The sequence below is a fragment of the Copadichromis virginalis genome, linkage group LG11, assembly GCF_057382275.1.
Source record: "Copadichromis virginalis isolate Kocher_CV1m ecotype Utaka linkage group LG11, C_Virginalis_male_GT1.1, whole genome shotgun sequence".
NCBI classification, from domain to species: Eukaryota; Metazoa; Chordata; class Actinopteri; order Cichliformes; family Cichlidae; genus Copadichromis; species Copadichromis virginalis.
In genome coordinates, this window is record NC_140628.1 from 23,445,140 (window position 1) to 23,463,761 (window position 18,622).

General features: G+C 41.4%; 2 protein-coding genes across 2 annotated transcripts; one reads left to right on the forward strand and one right to left on the reverse strand.

The window, feature by feature from the left end:
* Window positions 1–164: 164 nt before the first annotated feature.
* Window positions 165–6,151, forward strand: ltap1 (lipid transport auxiliary protein 1). The gene is made up of 7 exons (XM_085473871.1): window positions 165–1,222; window positions 3,161–3,262; window positions 3,342–3,450; window positions 3,562–3,615; window positions 3,711–3,877; window positions 4,894–4,952; window positions 5,065–6,151. Exons 1-7 carry the CDS (start codon window positions 1,160–1,162, stop codon window positions 5,279–5,281), a joined length of 771 nt encoding a protein of 256 aa, XP_085329997.1. The 5' UTR covers window positions 165–1,159; the 3' UTR covers window positions 5,282–6,151.
* Window positions 6,152–6,653: 502 nt separating this feature from the next.
* tuft1a (tuftelin 1a) lies at window positions 6,654–17,005 on the reverse strand. Its single transcript, XM_085473868.1, has 12 exons — window positions 16,817–17,005; window positions 11,287–11,367; window positions 10,327–10,428; window positions 10,139–10,225; window positions 9,823–9,873; window positions 9,630–9,713; window positions 8,839–8,949; window positions 8,500–8,723; window positions 8,283–8,388; window positions 8,099–8,182; window positions 7,831–7,925; window positions 6,654–7,717 (listed from the first exon to the last, which is right to left on the reverse strand). Exons 1-12 carry the CDS (start codon window positions 16,874–16,876, stop codon window positions 7,645–7,647), a joined length of 1,158 nt encoding a protein of 385 aa, XP_085329994.1. The 5' UTR covers window positions 16,877–17,005; the 3' UTR covers window positions 6,654–7,644.
* Between the last annotated feature and the right edge of the window lie 1,617 nt (window positions 17,006–18,622).

Sequence of the window (18,622 nt, forward strand, 5' to 3'; positions counted from 1 at the left end):
GACAGAGGAAACTGTGGTTACCACGCTAGCTTGCTGCACAACTAAATAAGAGAAGTCTTGATGTTTATGTGTGCCTGCTGAAATAAATAACTTACATACACAGACCCTGGGATAAGAATTAGGACCATAATGATCCAATCAATTACCAGCCTTCCGGACAGAGGGCTGGTAGTTTGCATAGTGCCTCTCAGGACAAAGATAAGTGTGTGAGTAGGGGTAAATAGCCCCATGCAACTCCACAGACACCCACCCTTGTTCCAGACAGAAGAATAGCACCCACTGTCTCTGCAGGATGGATGCAAATAACAGTTCAGCTCACACAGGCACACGCTAGTGCTTGAAATGCATTCTTTAGGGTGTAGGACTGACAGACTGTGTGTTGCAGAAGCATTGTGGGAAAGGACAGTGTATTTTAAGTAGGGCATATGACGTTTAGAGTCAGGGAAGATAGAAATGTAATATGAAGAAGGAGAAAAATCTAGAAGCTGAAAGCTGGAGATGGAGATGACTTGAATTGACAAAGCATTTCAGTTTTTATTTTTATTTTTATGATTTGTCTGATATTGAGTTCCTTTCAAAAGAGTAAATTTTAGTGAAGAAATAATGAAGGTAACAAAGAAGAGGGTATTTTTTCAAACAGGAGAGGACAGAGAAAAAGGGGAGAAGATGAAAATAAAGACTTTAAATATCCAGTCTTATAAGTTTTTGTTTTTGAGGAAGAAAAATAGAAACACATTGCTGAACCTCCTTTATTATAAAACAAGAACTTGGGCGGTTTTTTCTCCTATTTACATGTGTGAAGCAATGACTCTGTTATACGGTCATTGCAGTAAAGTAGCATCCGTAAATATATAGTTAAAATAAATAAATACATGCACACAGGGGCAGCGTCAGACCTGACGTCACCCCTGTCCGTACCGGTCACGTGACTACCGCGGAAGTCAACAAATCAGGCAGCGAAATGTAGCAACAAGCACTTTAGTCCGCTCAACTTCCCCGTTTTTGTCTTTTGTTCCTTTAATGTTGGCTGCTTGCGGTTTGAAAACGCCTTCTTAAATGAGACACGTACCGGGCACAGGACGCACTTTGAATCGACATTTATCCAGTTAGTTCAGTTAAAATAACAACAAAGTAAAAAGAAAACCGGCAGATCTTCAAAATGTTTAACGACTCGCTTCCTTCGAGAATTAACGTGGTGCTTGTGATGGCCTATGGCAGTCTGGTGAGTTTGTTTAACGTTGTTTGTGCTGGTTTAATCCAAACCGAAACAATGAACACAGTCCCGGGTTACAGAGGTAATCGCGATGCTTGGACAGGTGCCTCATTCCTCATCAGAGGCTTGTAGTGGTTGATACTTTATCCAAAGACTCATTTCTACTTGATAATCTGCTATTAAACGCAAATAAAGCTGTTATTACAAGTTTGAACACCTGGATCCCTCAACTATGGTGTACTCCACTGGAAGGTACTAATAGTGTGTAAAATCTGTTTAATAAATATCACTGCAGCCCAATTTCTCCTCTGGTGCCTGTAGTTGGGCGATTAATCATAATAACATTCATAATTATTGTAATGTTTACAAAATGTCGACACTACACTGTGTGATTTAAGGATTTAGAGTGATGAATGACAACATTTACCCTTTGGAGGTGTCACAACCTGGCTCAGGGACTGTGGCAAAGAAATGAAGACAACAAAAAACAAACAAAACAATTTATTTATAAAACCACAATTAACCAATGGAGCATACTGCAGGGCCCAGGCATGACTCATGTTGATGGAATTTAATTTATATAGCATGTTTAAGTTAAACATAAAAACATATGTCGGTTTAAGATGTCTTAAGGCAGTGAAAACAGCAAAATAAACGTTTACAATGAAGTAAAATACAAGTTAATGTACATGTGCATGCACACACTCACACACACAACAGACACAAAAAGATTTTGTGTCTGTTGTTGACTGTATGCACGGATGTCATTCACCTCAGATCAGCAGGCAGCTTGTTCCAAAGAACAGCGTGGTAGTAACTGAAAGTACCCTCATGTTCTCAGCACACTTAGATCTAATTCTGGGGACATTTAAAAGATATGCACCTGATGACCTGAGAGGTCTTTTTTTTTAACCGATTTTATTTGAAAAGGCACCATGTACAATATTAACATACATGTTACCATGTGATGCATTGTTCCAGAAATATCTTAAAGCTAATCTGCATCAGCTGTCCCTTCAGTGGTTTAGTGACTGTTTCCTAAGCTTGTTTCTAACATATAGTTTAACATATGACAAAGAATCATGGCATGCATGAAGGTCTTACCAGCTTCTACTGAGAGGCAGACTCTAATGTCCCTCAGGCTTTATCAGATTATATGTAATAGTTTTGATCAATTGCTTTATATTAGACTTAAAACTGAAATTTAAATCATACCCAGATATTCAAACTCACTCACAATTTCAATCTTCTAACCCTTAGTGAAAGTTTCTGGTCTGAAAAGACCTTCCTTTATTCTTACTTGTATTAAGAGTAAGACAGGACTTGTCAAACCCCTCCATGAGCATTGCAATTGTCAATTTACTCGCCAAAAGCTTTGCAGTTTTTGCATGTGTATATGTGACAGTATCATCTGCATACATTTGCATATTACTGACATGAGCCACTTGTAGAAGGTCACTGATGTAGAGGTTAAGATAAAAACCAGTACAAACCATATCCACGCTGCAGACTGTGCCATTATTGTCCTCTTCAAACACATGAAATGAAATCACCTGATTGCAGCACAAGTGCAAGTGGAACCGGTAAGAGGGAGTGATAGGCAGGCAGACTAACAATTTCAAGGAGTTGGACTACTGGGTCATTAATCGAGAACGGGTTATTGTAGAAAACTGGTTCTTGATATTGATATTCTCGATATTGGTCCAAACCAAATATTTCGGTCTCATTTCTGTTTAGTTCTAAAGAATATGCTGCCATTTACCCTCATTTTAGCCGCTACACAACAAAACAATGAAACAAAGACACATTTAACCCTAGGACTTGCATTTATTTACACTATATGGACAAAAAAACAGTGCCACCTACAGGAGCTGCTTGGCCATGGAAATAATGTTTTTTAAAAAAAGGGAAACTCAGACATCCATCTAGCATTTAACTTTCTTTCAGATTTTTGTCTTGCTGTTCATCTTTGTCAAAAGACAAATTATGCGACTTGCCATGAAGTCTCGAAGAGGACCACATGTACTCCTTGGCCACAACGCACCAAAGGTTAAACGCACACTATTATAATGCAAGTGTGTTCTGATGTTTTTTGTGTTTGTGCTGAAGAATTGTGTCTTTGTTCCAGGAGCTGAGACAAGAAATTGATGCCAAGCTGAACCTGGTCCAGAAAATCCACTTTGAGCCTCGTCTGCTGTCTCCAGATGATGACCGGTTAATGCAGAGAGAACAGTCTGGTAAGAGGAGCAAACAAACACACACATAACACGCACCACTCCTGAAGCTATTCATATAAATAGTTTCCATGCCCGTGCACTAAGTAGTCTGTGTGTGTGCACATGTTCCAGGTTCCTGTGACTATTTGTATAGAATGAAAGCACTTGATGCCATCAGAGATGCCGGTAAGCTTTTCTGTTACAGTTTGTTTTGTTTTGCCATGAATCCAGATTAAATCCTCCTGACTGCTACAGCAACATCTTCAACTGTTTGTCATTAGATTTTCCTTTTCGTGAACTTGGAGGAACGTCCACCGCTGTTACTGGAAAAAGATTTCGGACCTGGCTTCTGCAGCTACGAAATTCCCACTGCATATTCAGAGAAAACCAGAGCTCTGTCATCGACACGGTGCTAGATGGCTACAATAAAGCTCGTCATGGGGCAGAGGTCAGCATTTTCTCAGACGGTCCACAGCTCAGTCCTCTCTTATTTACTCACTGACTCAAGTACCAGGTTGGACCCCCTTTGTCTTCAGAACTGCATCATTAGTTCTTTATGGCTCAGATTCAACAAGGTGCTGGAAACATTCCTCAGAGACTTTGGTCCAGTTTGACACAATAGCATCACAGAGTTGCTGCAGATTTGTTGGCTGCACATCCGTTACAGCACGTTCTAACCCTGCTATTCAAATGTCACAGGACAAACAGAGACTTAGCAGACCAGGCAACATTTCATGTTCTGTTTTCCGATATTAATGAGCATGTGGGAGTTGTAGTCTCAGTTTCCTGTTCTTAGCTGACAGCAGGGAGACCCAATCCGGTTTTCTGCTTGACAGTTCAACGTGTTTTGCTTTCAGAGATGCTTCTCTGCATACTTTGGCTTGTAACAACAGCTTATTTGAGTTCTCCTCTGACATAATTTGCTCAGAGAACTGCCGCTCTCTAGATATTTTCTCTTTTTCAGACGATTCTCTGTAAAACCTACAGATAGTCATGTGGGTACATAATTAGAGTTTCTGCCATGTAATTTGATGATGAGAGTTGTGTTGACATGTAGCTGAATGGATGTACCCAGTAAACTGCCTGGTGAGTGTATATCATCATCATCATCATCATCATCATCATCATCATCATCATCATCATCACATGAACAAACAGTTCCATATTGACCTTCCAGTGGGCTCCCAGTTTGTGTTGTAGTTCCGATGCACTTGATGTCATTTTGTTTGCTAATTCTTGTGCTTTTTCTGAAATAAAAAATGTATGGGGTCTTTAATAGTAGTGCTTTTTGTAACATACTGTGTAGCCCAAGGTATAAAGCTATATTATCCATATGATTTAAGTTTTCTCCGTATTGCCCAGCATGGCAGTAAAAATTTGACAAATCTTTAGGGCACTTAAAGATTTTATTCTGGTTTCAGTAACAAATCACTGATCTTGATGTTTTCCTGCTTTTATCTTCAGGCTTTTGGTGAAGCAGAATTCTTGAAGTACCAGGAAGCCCTAACAAAACTGGCCTCCATGTAAGAAAACACAGCCAATCCTCACGCTGCTCCCTTACAGCTTTTCCTTTAATCCCAGCATGGAATGTTAATAAGGCAGCGGGAACAATTGGTTCTCCTTGTATTGTTTCAGAGTGAAGTCTCAGAGCAGCAGCACTTTAAATCAGCACCATCAGTCTGCAGCCAGAGACCTGACCGGCACCACAGAACCTGCAAGCACCTCCTCTCCCTCTCCGACCCAACCCACCTACCTCTCATCTACAATGCAGCAGCGCAGCAAGAGGTCCAGACACTTCCTGGAGCTGAAGAACTTCAAAGACAACTACAACACTCTAGACAGTACACTCTGAAAATGAGCCTGTCCAACAGAAAGTCAAGGACAAGGCAGCGCTGCCAGTGATTACAGAGCCTGAAGTCTCAGAGTGAAAAGACAAAAACACTGCCTTCATACTCTAACATGTATTGCCTTGTTTACACTGTAGTGCATATCAGATTACTGTTACAGTGCCCTTTACCTAAGTGTAGCTTATGCATATTATTGCATGTATGTATTATTGCATGTATGCGTGCTATATGCGTGGGTAGAATGACTCTAACCGACTATAGTAAGTAGGTTTGATTTGACCAAAACAAATCCAGAGCTATTAGGCTATGCAACAGCATAAGACAATCAGTATTTATTGCACAATGTAAACACCTATGCAGACTTGCTGAAAATAACCAACTGTTTTAAAATGTTAATAGTTACATTTTCAGAGAAAACCAGCATTAACTGTTGCTTAGTGAGAAAGAAATCTGCTGTTGATGTCACTTATGTTTACACGTACATCTTTGCTGTCTTTTGTTGCAGTGAATTTGACAACTTGTTTTGTTGATTTGTTTTTTTTAAGTCTTGATCATTTTTTTTACAGAAGCCATAGTGCTACTTGTTTTCAGGAACTGTGATTAATAAGTGCATTTTTAAAAAAATCAGTTATCTCAGTGCAATGTGAATTAACAGTATTTCAGTGTATTGATGTATTTTAAATGTGGGGTATTGCATTATGGGAACTCTGTTCCTTGACTCTTAATGGTATACTGATATGAGAGCTGCGTTTCATTTTCATCTGCTTTTATGGTTTCCCAGGGAGGCATTTTAATGCCTGAATAATTTATTTTATGTGGTGCCTACTATACAATTTACCATCCAAATAAAACTGTGACATACAGTTGATTCTTGAGTCATTGGGAATTTTCTTTGACAAGAAAAACTGCAAAATCAAACTTGCAAACCTACCCACTGTGGCGACCCCTTGTGGCAAAGAGGGCAGCTGAAACTAGCTGTATTAGGCACACCGTGATAGTACTGTGTTAGACCCTCTTTCCCCTTCTGCTGCCTTTAAAGTCTTCGTGGCATAAATTCCACAAGGTGCTGGCGTCCATATTGACATGATAGTATCACACAATTGCTGCAGATTTGTTGGCTGCACACACAAAACTAATAGTTATGCTGTCGTGAATAAACAATTGGATTTCATCAGGTTATATTGACCATGCATTCACATGCCTAGATGTACTGCATTGCTAAATTATTTAAATTAAATGTATGCGTTAATGAGTAGTTGATGTACCTAATAAAGTGTATCATTATATCATTTTGTAATGCAACTAGCGTCCAGCAGAAGGAGCCCGCGTCACCTTATTTCACTTGTGCTCTCCGCGTAAGAACTGAAAGGAAACTCATTGATTTTCAGTTATTTTATTCTAAAACAAACACAGATAGCAGATTAACAGATACTTCGTACAAAAGCTTCTCTATTAAACAATGTCTCTAGGCATTTCATTTAACATTAATAAATATAGAGGAAAAAGCTGTTAGGTAGAAATCAAAACATCAAAATCACATTGATATGTACAACAAGAAGGTGACTGTCTGCGCAGTGACTGAAATGCTTTACAAGAAATATTAAGAAAAAGGACGCCTCTCACGTGTCTGACTTCCCAAACATCTTCATTTTTCTTTCCTCCTCACAGTTTCATAAAGTGCCATACTTTTCGTTGGAGGCTTGACAACCATATATTTACTTACAAACAGCTCAGAGAAAAAAAATAAATAGCCCATAAAAATAATCACAGGGTGTCGCCCTTATAGAGGCTACAGTCAGTATTTACACTCTAAAGCATTACACCGCTCACACAGAAAGGGAGCGGAGTCACGGAGGAGTCAGCAACGAAGACAAAGACACAATTCAGATAAACGTGTTAATGATTCTTCACATCGTGTGTCCTGACGGTGGCGTTAGCTACAGTTTATTGGCGCTGCATTGCTGTATGTGAATTTTATAATGTTGTTAGGAATTATTACCCCCTGCTCTTTGAGTTAATCATCATTAGAAACTTAAAGCAGGGCAAGCAAAAACACTTGCATACAGTTTGCAGTACTACACGTAAACTTAGACACACATCGCTCTCTCTAATGCAGCTACATTAAAGCGGACATTCTTTATGCATATGCGCAGACACACAAGTGTGTGTGTGTGTGTGTGTGTTTGTATGTGTGCTGATAAACCCCTCCCACCCCCTTTTTTCCTTCAATATTGTTTGGTTTGGTAGTTGTGGTCTCTGATGTTCAGCACGCACATCGGAACCGTTCACTTCAGTCGACATCGAACAGGCAGTTGGTGCTTCTGAGCCCTTCTCAGCAGTAACTGATTAATTCATCTGCCCAGCTGGTTCATGACTTGATCTCGATGACTTTGATGAAAGGAAGCGGTTTGTTGGATGAGGTGGACAGCTTGATTGGTTTGCTGTAGTGATGAGAGGAGGATAAATTATTTTTTAGGTGGAAAACAGCATTTAACGCACCTAAATGTGTTGTTTATAGGTAATATATTGGAAGAGCGCTGGCAAAATAAGTCACCTGTAGACAATCTGGGCGTTGCGTTCTGATGAAAGGTAGGAATTTGACCTTTGTCCTCCCAGAAAGTAGTCCACCTGGTCGTGCATTTCTCGGTTCTGCAAACACAGGGAGATTTCAAAGGGTGCAAATTATAATCACAGAACAGACACTGGCTTCAGCTTTTCTCCTTTCGTCTTCTCTCTAATTGCAGAGGCTGGTCTACGTTTTACCCTGACCCTTCAATTTAAATTCCTCAGACATATTTTCTTACAGAAGAAGCTGTCCTCACCTCAGCCTCCAAAAATGCAACTTTCTCCTCCAGCTCTTTGATCACGCGGTCCCGCTCCTGGATCACCATGCGAGAGTTCTGGAGCTAAAGACGAGCAAACATGGAGACAGACAGTGAGCGATCCCTACGCAAAGAAGACGGAGACAATGTATTTGCTTTATAGAGCCACACATGCTCATCCCACCTGCTCGATCATGTGTCTGACTTTCCTCTGTTGGCTTTTCAGCATGTCATCCAGATGGTGGATCTTTTCTTTGAGTATGGCCACCTCCTTCTCCAACTGCTCAGTCCTAAAAACACACACAGTATGTTACAGCACGCTATTGAACACGCTATTGACAGATAATTGATAAGTGGAGAGTTTAACACTTATATGTGTGTGTGTGTGCTTATTAGCTGACCTTTCCGCCCCTTTGTGGCCCTCCTCTCTGATCTTTCGCAGTTCCCACAGTTCATCTTCACGGTTGCGGATGGCCTCCCGCAACGTGGCGCTCTCCTGCTCCATTCCTCCCAGCAGCCTCTGAAGCTCATCGATGCGCTGGTCTTTCTTCTCATTGGCTTCTTCTGTACTCCTCAGCTTCTCCTCCTGGTCACTCAGATGCTCTCTAAGCCTGCTGCCTTCAGCCTGGATTGGTCAAAAAGTTTTGTTCTAAATATCGCTTTCATGCAAATTATATAAATATGTATGTGTTTACTTTGTATGTAATATGCACGATGAATGCAAAGCCAGTGTAGGTTACCTGCAGTCTCTCTTTCTCCTCCAGGTGTTTCTTTTCTGCTTCCTGCATCTGTGCATACAAGCGCTTACTGACTTCTCTCAGCTTGCTTCTCTCTGCTTCGTCATCCACGTCCTAACAGAAAATAAAGCGCTGGATTACCCTAATAGTACTCAGATGTTTTTAGAATGATGTAATCAATACAATGATGGCCGAGTCTCGTAAGAGCTCTGTGGGTGTTGCCGCTATAAAGAAAACAGGCGTGTCCACGTGCGTCAGTGGTGCAGCTGGAACATGACCTGCGTTTCCCTCCTATTTGTGCCTCCCACACTTAGAGCGAGTAAGGTGTCATGTGAGTCACAAATGTTGCTATAAGTGGCGCAAAAACAGTAAAAACCAAACACAACAGTGTCAGCTTCTTTGTTGTGTGTGTCTGCAAAACACTGCTGACACGCACAACAAGAGGATGCGACAAATGTCTGGCTTAGAGTCAGCGAGGATGAAGCATGCGTGGAATGAAGGGGGCCTGAAAACAATAACACACGCAGGCAGCGGTACATAGTGTGCCGGAACAGCTCTTCCGCGCATTTTCTTACACCCTGGGGTGCTGTAAACGTAGCTGCTTTTTGTCTGCCATTTTAATCCTCTTTTTCCCCCCATGATGACACCACATTCTATCTGTGAGCCTCCGGGAGGTGATCGCTTTACAGGAATCTTATAGAAAACGCAAACTGACGCAGATAGCCCGTGGAAAAAAAAAAACAACAAGACACCACAGGACTGAAGCTATGATGTGCATACGTGTGTTTGCTCACCTGCCCGTCATCTTTAGCTCCTGGTTTAGTGGATGAAGTGCTCTTTCTGAAGGGGATTCCAACCTTCCACCCATTTGTGTGTGGCTGGACAGATAAAAGGAGGAAGTGCAGATGGAAAATGTTAAAGACAGTGAGGGGAGAGCTAAAGGAAATGCCATCAAGAGCTCAGGATGCAAGGCTAACAATGGCTTACCTTGTTTTTGGCTGCCATCTGCTCCCTCAGAGTCTTCAGGCAGTATCTCACCTGTGTGACACAAACACACAAAAAAGATATTGTTATAAATTAAGATATTATCTGAACAAGTATGTTTTCTACTTGAGCAAATAACCAACACAGGAAAGTCGGGAGCTGAAGGGAATCACGAGAGAAAAGAGGCGTATGAGTGAGGATGATTTTACAAGATGCAAATTCTTACATAAGTTATAAAACAGGGACGACAGACTGTAGAGTTACTGTGTGCATTTGTGTGTTAGTGAAACAGCCAGATAGATGCTGTCCAGACACTGACCTCCTGTATCTGTGAAACTTCATCTGACAGCATCTTCAGGCTCTCTTGGTGTTTCTGCTGCTCTTTTTTGCGGGCCTCTAGATACACCTGAAACAAGGACATACATGAATGTATATACTGGTTTAAAACCAACAGAAGAAAAAAAACAAAAAAAAAAACACAAACAAAGAAAATACAAAGAAGCCTACCTTGATGATTTCTACCTGCTCCTCTGTGGATTTGACTGGTTCAGAGGTCAAAGCAGTCCTCTCGTTGGCTGGCTGCACCAGTGCAAAAGCTCGTCCGATTGGCTGGAGATTAGCAGACATAAGAGGAGTTCACAATTGGGTTTTTGCGTGAATAGATGGGTGTGATAAATTTCTAAATAAAATGTCAAACTAAATGCAGATGATCCAGAAAGGGTTTGGTCATATTTACAATCAATGCTGCAACACAGGATTCGTGAGAACTGGCAGGAATGAATCTGACTGATAATTAATACAAAGCTTTTTGCCAGGACCGTCTGCATGCTTGGTCAAATTAAACTGTTAACAGGCAAAAATGAAAAATTTCTTCCTGCGTGGGTGTGAAAGACCGAGAGCCTCTGCAATCAGGAGCCAGACTTTGAGCACTAATTACTATGGAGACTAACCCATAAACATCTGGCCAAAACGCAGAGAGGGAGTGAGAGAGCGAGGGGGGGGGGGCATGCAGATAAAGGTGGAGACACGTTATGCAACTGTGCTGGTGGTCCCACTGGTATTGGTATAACAATGGTTGTTTTGAGACACTGAGTGTGGGAACCCCACTAATGAAAAGCTGATGGCATCTTCTTACACGGCTGGTGTCTTTTCTTTTTCCTTTTTTGAAAGCGCAGCTGTTCTGAGCTAATTACTGAGGATCGTAGAGAAGATTAAGCAACTGTCTGAACCTTCAGATCCAAAAATGGGGTGAACAAACCTTCAGCACTTCTTTTCTCATCCGTTAACATTTTAAAATCAATTCTCTCAGTTTAGCCTAATAGGTGACAAATCTATTCAAATATCAAAGACTCGTATTTTAAAACTCTAAACTCCAAACACGCTCCATCTGCTGCTGATCTAATGCCCAGGATCTGCTCTGTTCTCCCTTCTGGTGGTCAGAAGTTATCAGGTACAGGACGTGCTTACCTTGTCCCTGTGCTGCTCTGTGCTCCGAGCCGCCGCCTGGTTCTGGTCGTGAAGTGTGAGCCGCAGCCGCCTACACCCCTCCTAAAAAAGGCAGCGAAAGTAAGAGGTTGATGAAGTGAAGCCACAAAGAGACGGTTATGTGATGGAGAGGCTGATTGGGGACTATTTTGAGGAGGAGAGGGGGAAAAAAAAAAGAGGAGGAGGAGAGACTGAGTCATACTCAAAGAGTGAAACAGAGAAGGAGGGACAGTGGGGTGGGGGAGTATCCAGTAAGAAAGTGTGCTATAGGAGCATCAGAACGAAAGAAAAAGTTTTCTCCCTGCTGCACAGGGACAGATTGTTTGATTTAAACCAATTGCTACAGACGTCAGAGGGACTTAGGCGGAAACCCTCCAGATGCTCGCAGCCAACTGGAGACAGTGGCTGGATTTCTGGGAAAGTACTCAGCAAATGTAATGTCAAGCAAGACGGAATATTTCCATGGCAACATAACCTCACAGTAGCCATAAACTGTCTGGCACACTAACAATACAAGAGGGCGGAGTAAGATGGAGGCAAAACAATGCACAGAATCAACGCTCGAGCAAAACGCACAGATATTTTCTTTCAGTCACAGGATAAAAGTCCCAAGGACGGGACTCCGTGTGTGTCTTCCAGTACACGGCGGCCTCTAATAAACAGTGACCAGTCAGCGTCTGTGCTAATGCAAGTATGCGGATGTTTGGGAGGAGGTCGGAGACATTATATAACTCGTTCCAGCCAACACAACTTGTTCTGTTCATTTTCCCGTGGGTATTCACTGTGTCCTCCTCAAGTCACCGCCAAACAACTCTAAACAGAAACTAATGTATGAACGAGTAATACTTCCAATCAGATTAACTGGTGATATATTACATGTAATCAGATAATTGGTTAAATCGTAAACAAAATGAACATATCTGTGTGTGCCTGCTCTCTGGTGCGTTTGAGTGGGAGCGTCTGGTCATGTTTAGCCACTTGTACGTTAATAGTTTATTCCTTTGTGTTCTTTCGGTGCTCATCATGCACCACAACAGCCCTACCTACATTTTGTTACCTTGCTTTTCCTTTCATAGACACTGCTTTAGGCGGTGTCACAGCAATCTCGCCTAAATGTCAGTTTAATTGGCGTTACAGAACAGCGATCAAGTCGCACGATCTTCATCTGCGGATGGACTTCGCCCTGCTGTCAGTTATAGATGCATGTTGTTCTCTGAGCCTTTAATACAACTCGGTGAAAGTGCGGCTAGAATGAACATTCGTGTGCGATTTCCTTTATCAACAGCTGTTTCTGTTTTGGTCAACAACTAGAAGAGAACCCAGTGAGCCCATCCTCCACTAAGGTCAATGCCAGTTTTTAAGGCATTTTGTCTGGATTGACACTTTAATGGGTCTTTCCCTCCCAACAAGCTTCATGATCTTCAGCTTGGTAGTTTCAGCCAAAACCTTCCCTGTTCTCCCCCGTAATTATAAGGAAGTGTAGATAAATGAAATGCAAAATCACCTGTCTTCAAGTGATTTTTGAATGTAGATGAAATGCCACTTACCAAGCAACTCATTTAAAAAAAAAAAAATGTATCAATGATGGATAATAAAAACAAACAAATAACCAATTCTAATCTTTCTAATCTCAGCTTCTGTCCAGAGACTCTGTCTCATGTGCAGAGTGCGTCTCGATTCTGACCAGACGAGGGGAAATGAACTCGCTCGTGTTGCGTAATGCCACCATAAAAAGCTGCTGTAAAAGAAAAGCTTTGTGTTTAGAGAAGGTCTAGGGCTAGATTAGCTGGTTATCTTTTCAGGATGCAGTGAAAGGGAAAAGGCAGACAGCGAGACGTGTGGGACTGATATTCAGGAGACATAATAATAGAAAATGAATGTAAAAAAGGAAATAGAGTAATAGTCTTGGTGGAGGTCCAACCACAATGAAGAAAACTCCCCTTTCTTTCTTCATGTTCTCCTCTCAGATTGCAAATGTCTGTAAGCTCTAACAGGGTGCATGACTGGGGGAGGACGAAAGGGGAACAGTGGGATAGTTGTTAAGAAGGAATCCATCATTACACGACTTTTCTGGACTACCACAGACAGCCAAACAAAGAGTCCACTAATCCCAGCTCTGAGCTATTCAGTCTCTCTGCTGGTTTGCTCTTTTATGTCCGTGGACACACAAAAATGCGGTCCTTTCCACCTTCAGCAACAACCTGTAATACTACACTTCCCGGGAACACGGACAAAAGGACCAGTTGGATGAGCTTATAGACAGTGACCCACGCATGGCCACTGACACGCAGAAAAACACACATACGAGGTTAAGTGCACACTGCCTTTATAATGGCAGAAACATGACAATGAGCTTTACGCACAGAGTCCACACAGCTGGGTGCACGACAATGGACACAAAAGATCACGGGGTACCTGCAGGCAGAAAGGCTGAAAGGATACGAGGATGCTTTTCATCTCAGACTTTGGCATCAGGAGGCTGTAACTGAGGGTTGACTAGCAGTTTAGGAATGTTGCTGTTAAACATGCAGAGTTTCTGGATTTGTCCCTTAGAAATCGATCCCGCTTAAAGAGGAAAGAGTTTATATTTCCGAACAGAGGTAGGAGCAGGTATCGCGCCCTTTAATAGTAAAGCATCCCCTTGTCTCTACAAGTGTACTTCCTGCATTCCCCAAAAAGAAACATCCTCTAATGTGTGTGTGTTTGAACAAACGTCTTTGAATTAAATGACATTCCTCCTCTCTTGCACTGCTTTCCCACACGCTGCACAGGTGTCACTTTAGCTTTTGTCCAACTGCATCGTAAACCTCGGCCTTTAAAACGACAGGTGCAATCCGAGCATGGCCGCCAGTGCTTCCTGTGTGCTTTCAGGTAGTTTAGTAACAATGTTCACACTGTTATTGAGTTTCAGTGTCTTTCTTGCATAAAGGAAACGGGAATATAAACACATTTGTATAGAAAACCTTTATTTCAATAGGCGTAACCCAATACACCTCTTACTGCATCACATGCTCTCTTGACACAACTGATTGTCTGAACAGCAAACACTAACACAGGGAACTATGTGATCAAAGATTAGGTAAACAAAACTACGGCTCGAAGCTTCAACACCAACTTATCGGTAATAGAAACTGGATTTTATGACCACTTTTATATTCTGCTCCACCCAGCTTTGGCAAGCACAGGGAGTTTTACACAAAACCACAGAGATGAATCAAAGTTAATCAAAATAGGACTGATGCACAGTTAAACTGGTAACTTATTTATCGTTTCAGGGTTTCTTCATGTGACTAACCTGGTGCTTGCAAACCTCCAGAGAGGCTGCTTTTCTTTGTCACATAAGAGAATAAATTAAACACCCACTTTTGGATTTTGGACTGTGCTGAGAAGCTATGATGATTGTTATTCAATTAATCATTTAATCTTAGACCATTACTGGACGATTAGGTGATAATTATAGTGCTGAGCCCTAGTTTATGCATCTGTAGCTCCTGCGGCAGTGAAAAGGTGTCACTGTCCCACTGACTCAGCAGGCTGCGCCAATTAATGGGTTAAATTAGGTTAAGTCCATTTTAAAGAGGACAGAGGAGCTGATTGTTGCGTGAAATGCCATCATGTGAGAACCTGAACAGGTGATGATAAACAAGCAGTCCAGGATCAGAGTTCACAGTGACAGAGGACACTAGAATCCCTATAATCAGTCATTTTTCTGCTCTGTGTGGCAGGTAAAAAAGGTGTTTGCGGGCATATTGCAATCATGTCGCAACACAAATGTGCCAATAAGTCATGTCTGGCCCATTCCCAGCTGGTGATGTCAGACTCTCCTGACTAAGATGACTGATGATGAGAAGAGACGCTGGGAATGTGTTCAACAACATGCAATTGTGACATCACTTCTAAACATTGCCCGAGCTGAAAATAATACCTTGATAAATCCTGCTGTGCAGGAAAGAGAAAGCGCTACAGTTTCAAACAATAGATTAAAAAACCCTGGGATTTCTGGTCACTAGTACTAACCTTAGAGCACTCTTTGTTTCAGAGTCAGTGCTTCTTGTTCCTTCTATTTTATTTTTATCACATGATCCCAGTTCCCGAAAACATACTTAACAAATGAGCTGCTGAAGGCCTCTCTGTGCTACATCAGGCACATTCCTCCTCCTCTTGTATCCTTACAGACGTGTCACTGATAACTGTGTCATTAACTAATCTGTCAGCACCCTGCAGTCGTTACAGTACGCCGAGGTGAAAGTTCCTCGGCTGCTTTTTTAACTAGGAACAGCCATATCAGATGCAAATACTGCAGGTGAGTGACTATTTGACTGCTGAATTTGACTTTGTTAAAGATAAATTTATGTTCTCTGTGAAGCTGATGCAAATGTGCTATCAGCCTCATGTTCAAATGTCATGTATGATTAGATAAAACAAAGACTGGACAAACATAAAGTTTCGTATATTGCCCCATAACACATTCCTGAGAGCTGTTAAGCAGTTGTGTGTAAGTGGCCTTTGTACACGTTGACGTTTATGTCTGCTTTGTAGTTACACAACAGAAGATCTAGATCAGTGGGTCCCCAAATGGTGCGGGACTTTGTGCCAACCATAGATTTTCATCACAAATGGACAAAAAATAATGAATTTAATAGAACTTTAATACATTCATACACATCAAAGGGTCTGATTCATTGTAAGTAAAATAATTTGCCTTCCCGTCGAGCTCAGTCAGACAATATCTAATTAAATTAAGAATTTAGACGACATTCGGGTTATTTTTAAACAAATATGAACGTGTGTGTCTTGAAAGTTTTACACGTTTCTGTAATATGATTTGATATGAGCTCAGCAGGGGAGCGCTGAGGTGGAAGGTGGAGGCTATCATGTTGCCCCGCAACCTCATAAACCACAGCGCAGGTCAACAGTTTGTTTTTTCAGGTGAGGTAAATGATTAATGCTTTTGCTGTCACGCAAGCAAATAAAGCCCATTCAAGGGATGTAAAGTATAGCTTAGAACTACTTTCTTTACAGGTTTGCAGCAAAGCACACACATAGTGAGCTGATTATTCCTGGTGATCAAACCTTCACATGGGCAGGTGGCACACATACTGCACAAGCACAGCCTTTAGTTCCTGAGCTGCCTTCACTCTCTGTAACTGTAAGCCTTTAAATGATGTGTCCAGAAGGTACTTGTGACAGACACAGATGTTATTTGGATTAATACTGAGCTGCCACCTTGTCTCTGTGGGTAAGAGGGGTTAATACCTCAAAGCCAGGGACAGTAAATGCACCATTTAAAGCAGGTGAAGCCACATAATCAGAGGGCAGAGTACAGACAAAAAATGAAAAATTGAAGAAATAGTAAATAACGTAAATAAATTAATTACAATAAATGAACAGGAAATTATCCACCGTGATTTATTTCTGGTTGGGTCATCCATTGATTAGACCTTCTTCAGTTAAGTACAGCAAACGCACAAAGACACAGAAATCCACGTAAGCTAATGTATAAGTAACTTACCCCATATTCTTGACTTCTGATGTCCTCAAAGGTGCACAGACTTCTCGTCACTCCGTTCATCTCTCACAGAAATAAATACTCCACACACACAATAAATAAAGAATTCAAAGCTTCGTCACGGTGTCTCTCTGCTGACCGCACACAGCAGCTCAGTCACTTTATCAGTCCTCGGCCCGGTAAGTGTGTGAGGAGCTACTTCTCTCTGCACGTCACAGTGGGAGTGAGCCACAAAAGCATGCGACCCGCCCACAAGGAGACCGAAACGGCCAAATAGGGAACTAGGGGAATCGGGAATAGCTGAGAGGGGAGGGTCAGCACCGGTATGACAACTTCTGGCACAGTGACTTCTAGAAATGTTACATCCCGATTATCACACGATGTTCAGAGAGCCATGAAAAAGTAGTAAACAGAGGAATGTGATGGCCCCTTGCTGAGCAGCGGAAGGCAACACCTACTGACTGCTGTCCAGTCAGCACACTGCTCAATGAATTATTGAGCGAGCTTCAACTCCTGACCGAGCCTGTTTAAGAAGACTCTCTCCTAAGATTACAAAGCAATGGAAACCAAAAGACTGAGTTCAGTGATTTGAGGCATTTATTCTTATTATTATTGATGTTGTTGTTGAACTTTTCTCACCAAAATTCGACATGTAACTGCAAACACAATTGTTAATATAATACGTCTGCCCTATGTTAACAAATCCCAGATACTGTAGAAACCCATCCAGCCACAACAGGTTGCTCTGCAAACATATCAAGGTGGAAGCAGGCTAATTAATCTTCTGCAATGCATACACACTGTTACTATGGTGATGGCCATATTCAGAATATACAAGTAATACCTGTGGCCTACAGCACACTGGCCCCACCCACCTGCCATTCAAAGCTTCTGTTTACAAAGGCCAGCCAATCAGAAGGGACGAAACTTAAAGCAAGGTATTGGCCTTAAAGGGGAGTACGTATAAAAAAATAACGAAGCAGATTATCTCAATTAAACGGACAAAAAATGCGGTAATATGGGGAAAAATAGGTACTCAGTAAGTAAAAATCTGCAATACTACAAGTTGCTATGTAAAAAGCAAAAATATAAGGCAGTAAGATTGCTCTAAAAGTAAAACAATCAAATAAAGCTAAAGAAAACAGAGTGTAATTAAAAGGAGAAAAGAAGCTGTTACAGTGAACATGTGTTACTTATTTATGTCAAAGCTACTTATTTAATGTGTTGCCATCGCCTGAATGTTTTAGTAATTGTGTTAATGTGTTTTTGACTCCATGCATGAATCTGAAGAATTGGTTTTACTGTTTTGATGTTTAATATCCTTTATAGTTATGCTTTTCGGTTGCCAGTCATATCCTTCACAGGCCGCATCCATGGCTTTCCCTTATTGTCTGTAAATGACATCAGCGTGCCAGGGACTGGGGGTGAAAATGAACGTATATGGCCAAATATAAACCCATTCCTGTGAGGTCAGCAAAGCACAGCTCATTCACGATATCACTCAACTGCAATACCAAGCTAAGCTTGTTTTCACTACCAGGTAAATGGCTGATTTACTTTAACTGAATTGTGAAATTGTTTATTCTTTGACAGCAAAGCATAACCACATGTCCTCACATAACAGTTAACAGTTCAGTTCAAAGCCTAAAAATGATTTACAGCATTTCAAAACAGAACACATGAAATATTAAAATGTTCCCTTTAATCCCTTTAATGTTGACTTTACATAAAACAGCACAATAAGCTGTCCTCCAGTCACAAAACAAATCAGTCGCGTCCAAAAGCTTGACAAAAAGGTTACTTCTTTAT

Excerpts from the sequence above, each read along its gene's own strand:
- ltap1 (XM_085473871.1), top strand. The coding sequence starts at position 1,160 with ATGTTTAACGACTCGCTTCCTTCGAGAATTAACGTGGTGCTTGTGATG. Across the intron at positions 1,223-3,160 it reads TGATGGCCTATGGCAGTCTG|ATTTTTGTCTTGCTGTTCAT; the intron begins GTGAGTTTGTTT and ends ACTTTCTTTCAG. Across the intron at positions 4,953-5,064 it reads CTAACAAAACTGGCCTCCAT|AGTGAAGTCTCAGAGCAGCA; the intron begins GTAAGAAAACAC and ends GTATTGTTTCAG.
- tuft1a (XM_085473868.1), bottom strand. The coding sequence starts at position 16,876 with ATGAACGGAGTGACGAGAAGTCTGTGCACCTTTGAGGACATCAGAAGT. Across the intron at positions 9,714-9,822 it reads AGATGGCAGCCAAAAACAAG|CCACACACAAATGGGTGGAA; the intron begins GTAAGCCATTGT and ends TTATCTGTCCAG. Across the intron at positions 7,926-8,098 it reads TTGCATTTTTGGAGGCTGAG|AACCGAGAAATGCACGACCA; the intron begins GTGAGGACAGCT and ends CTGTGTTTGCAG.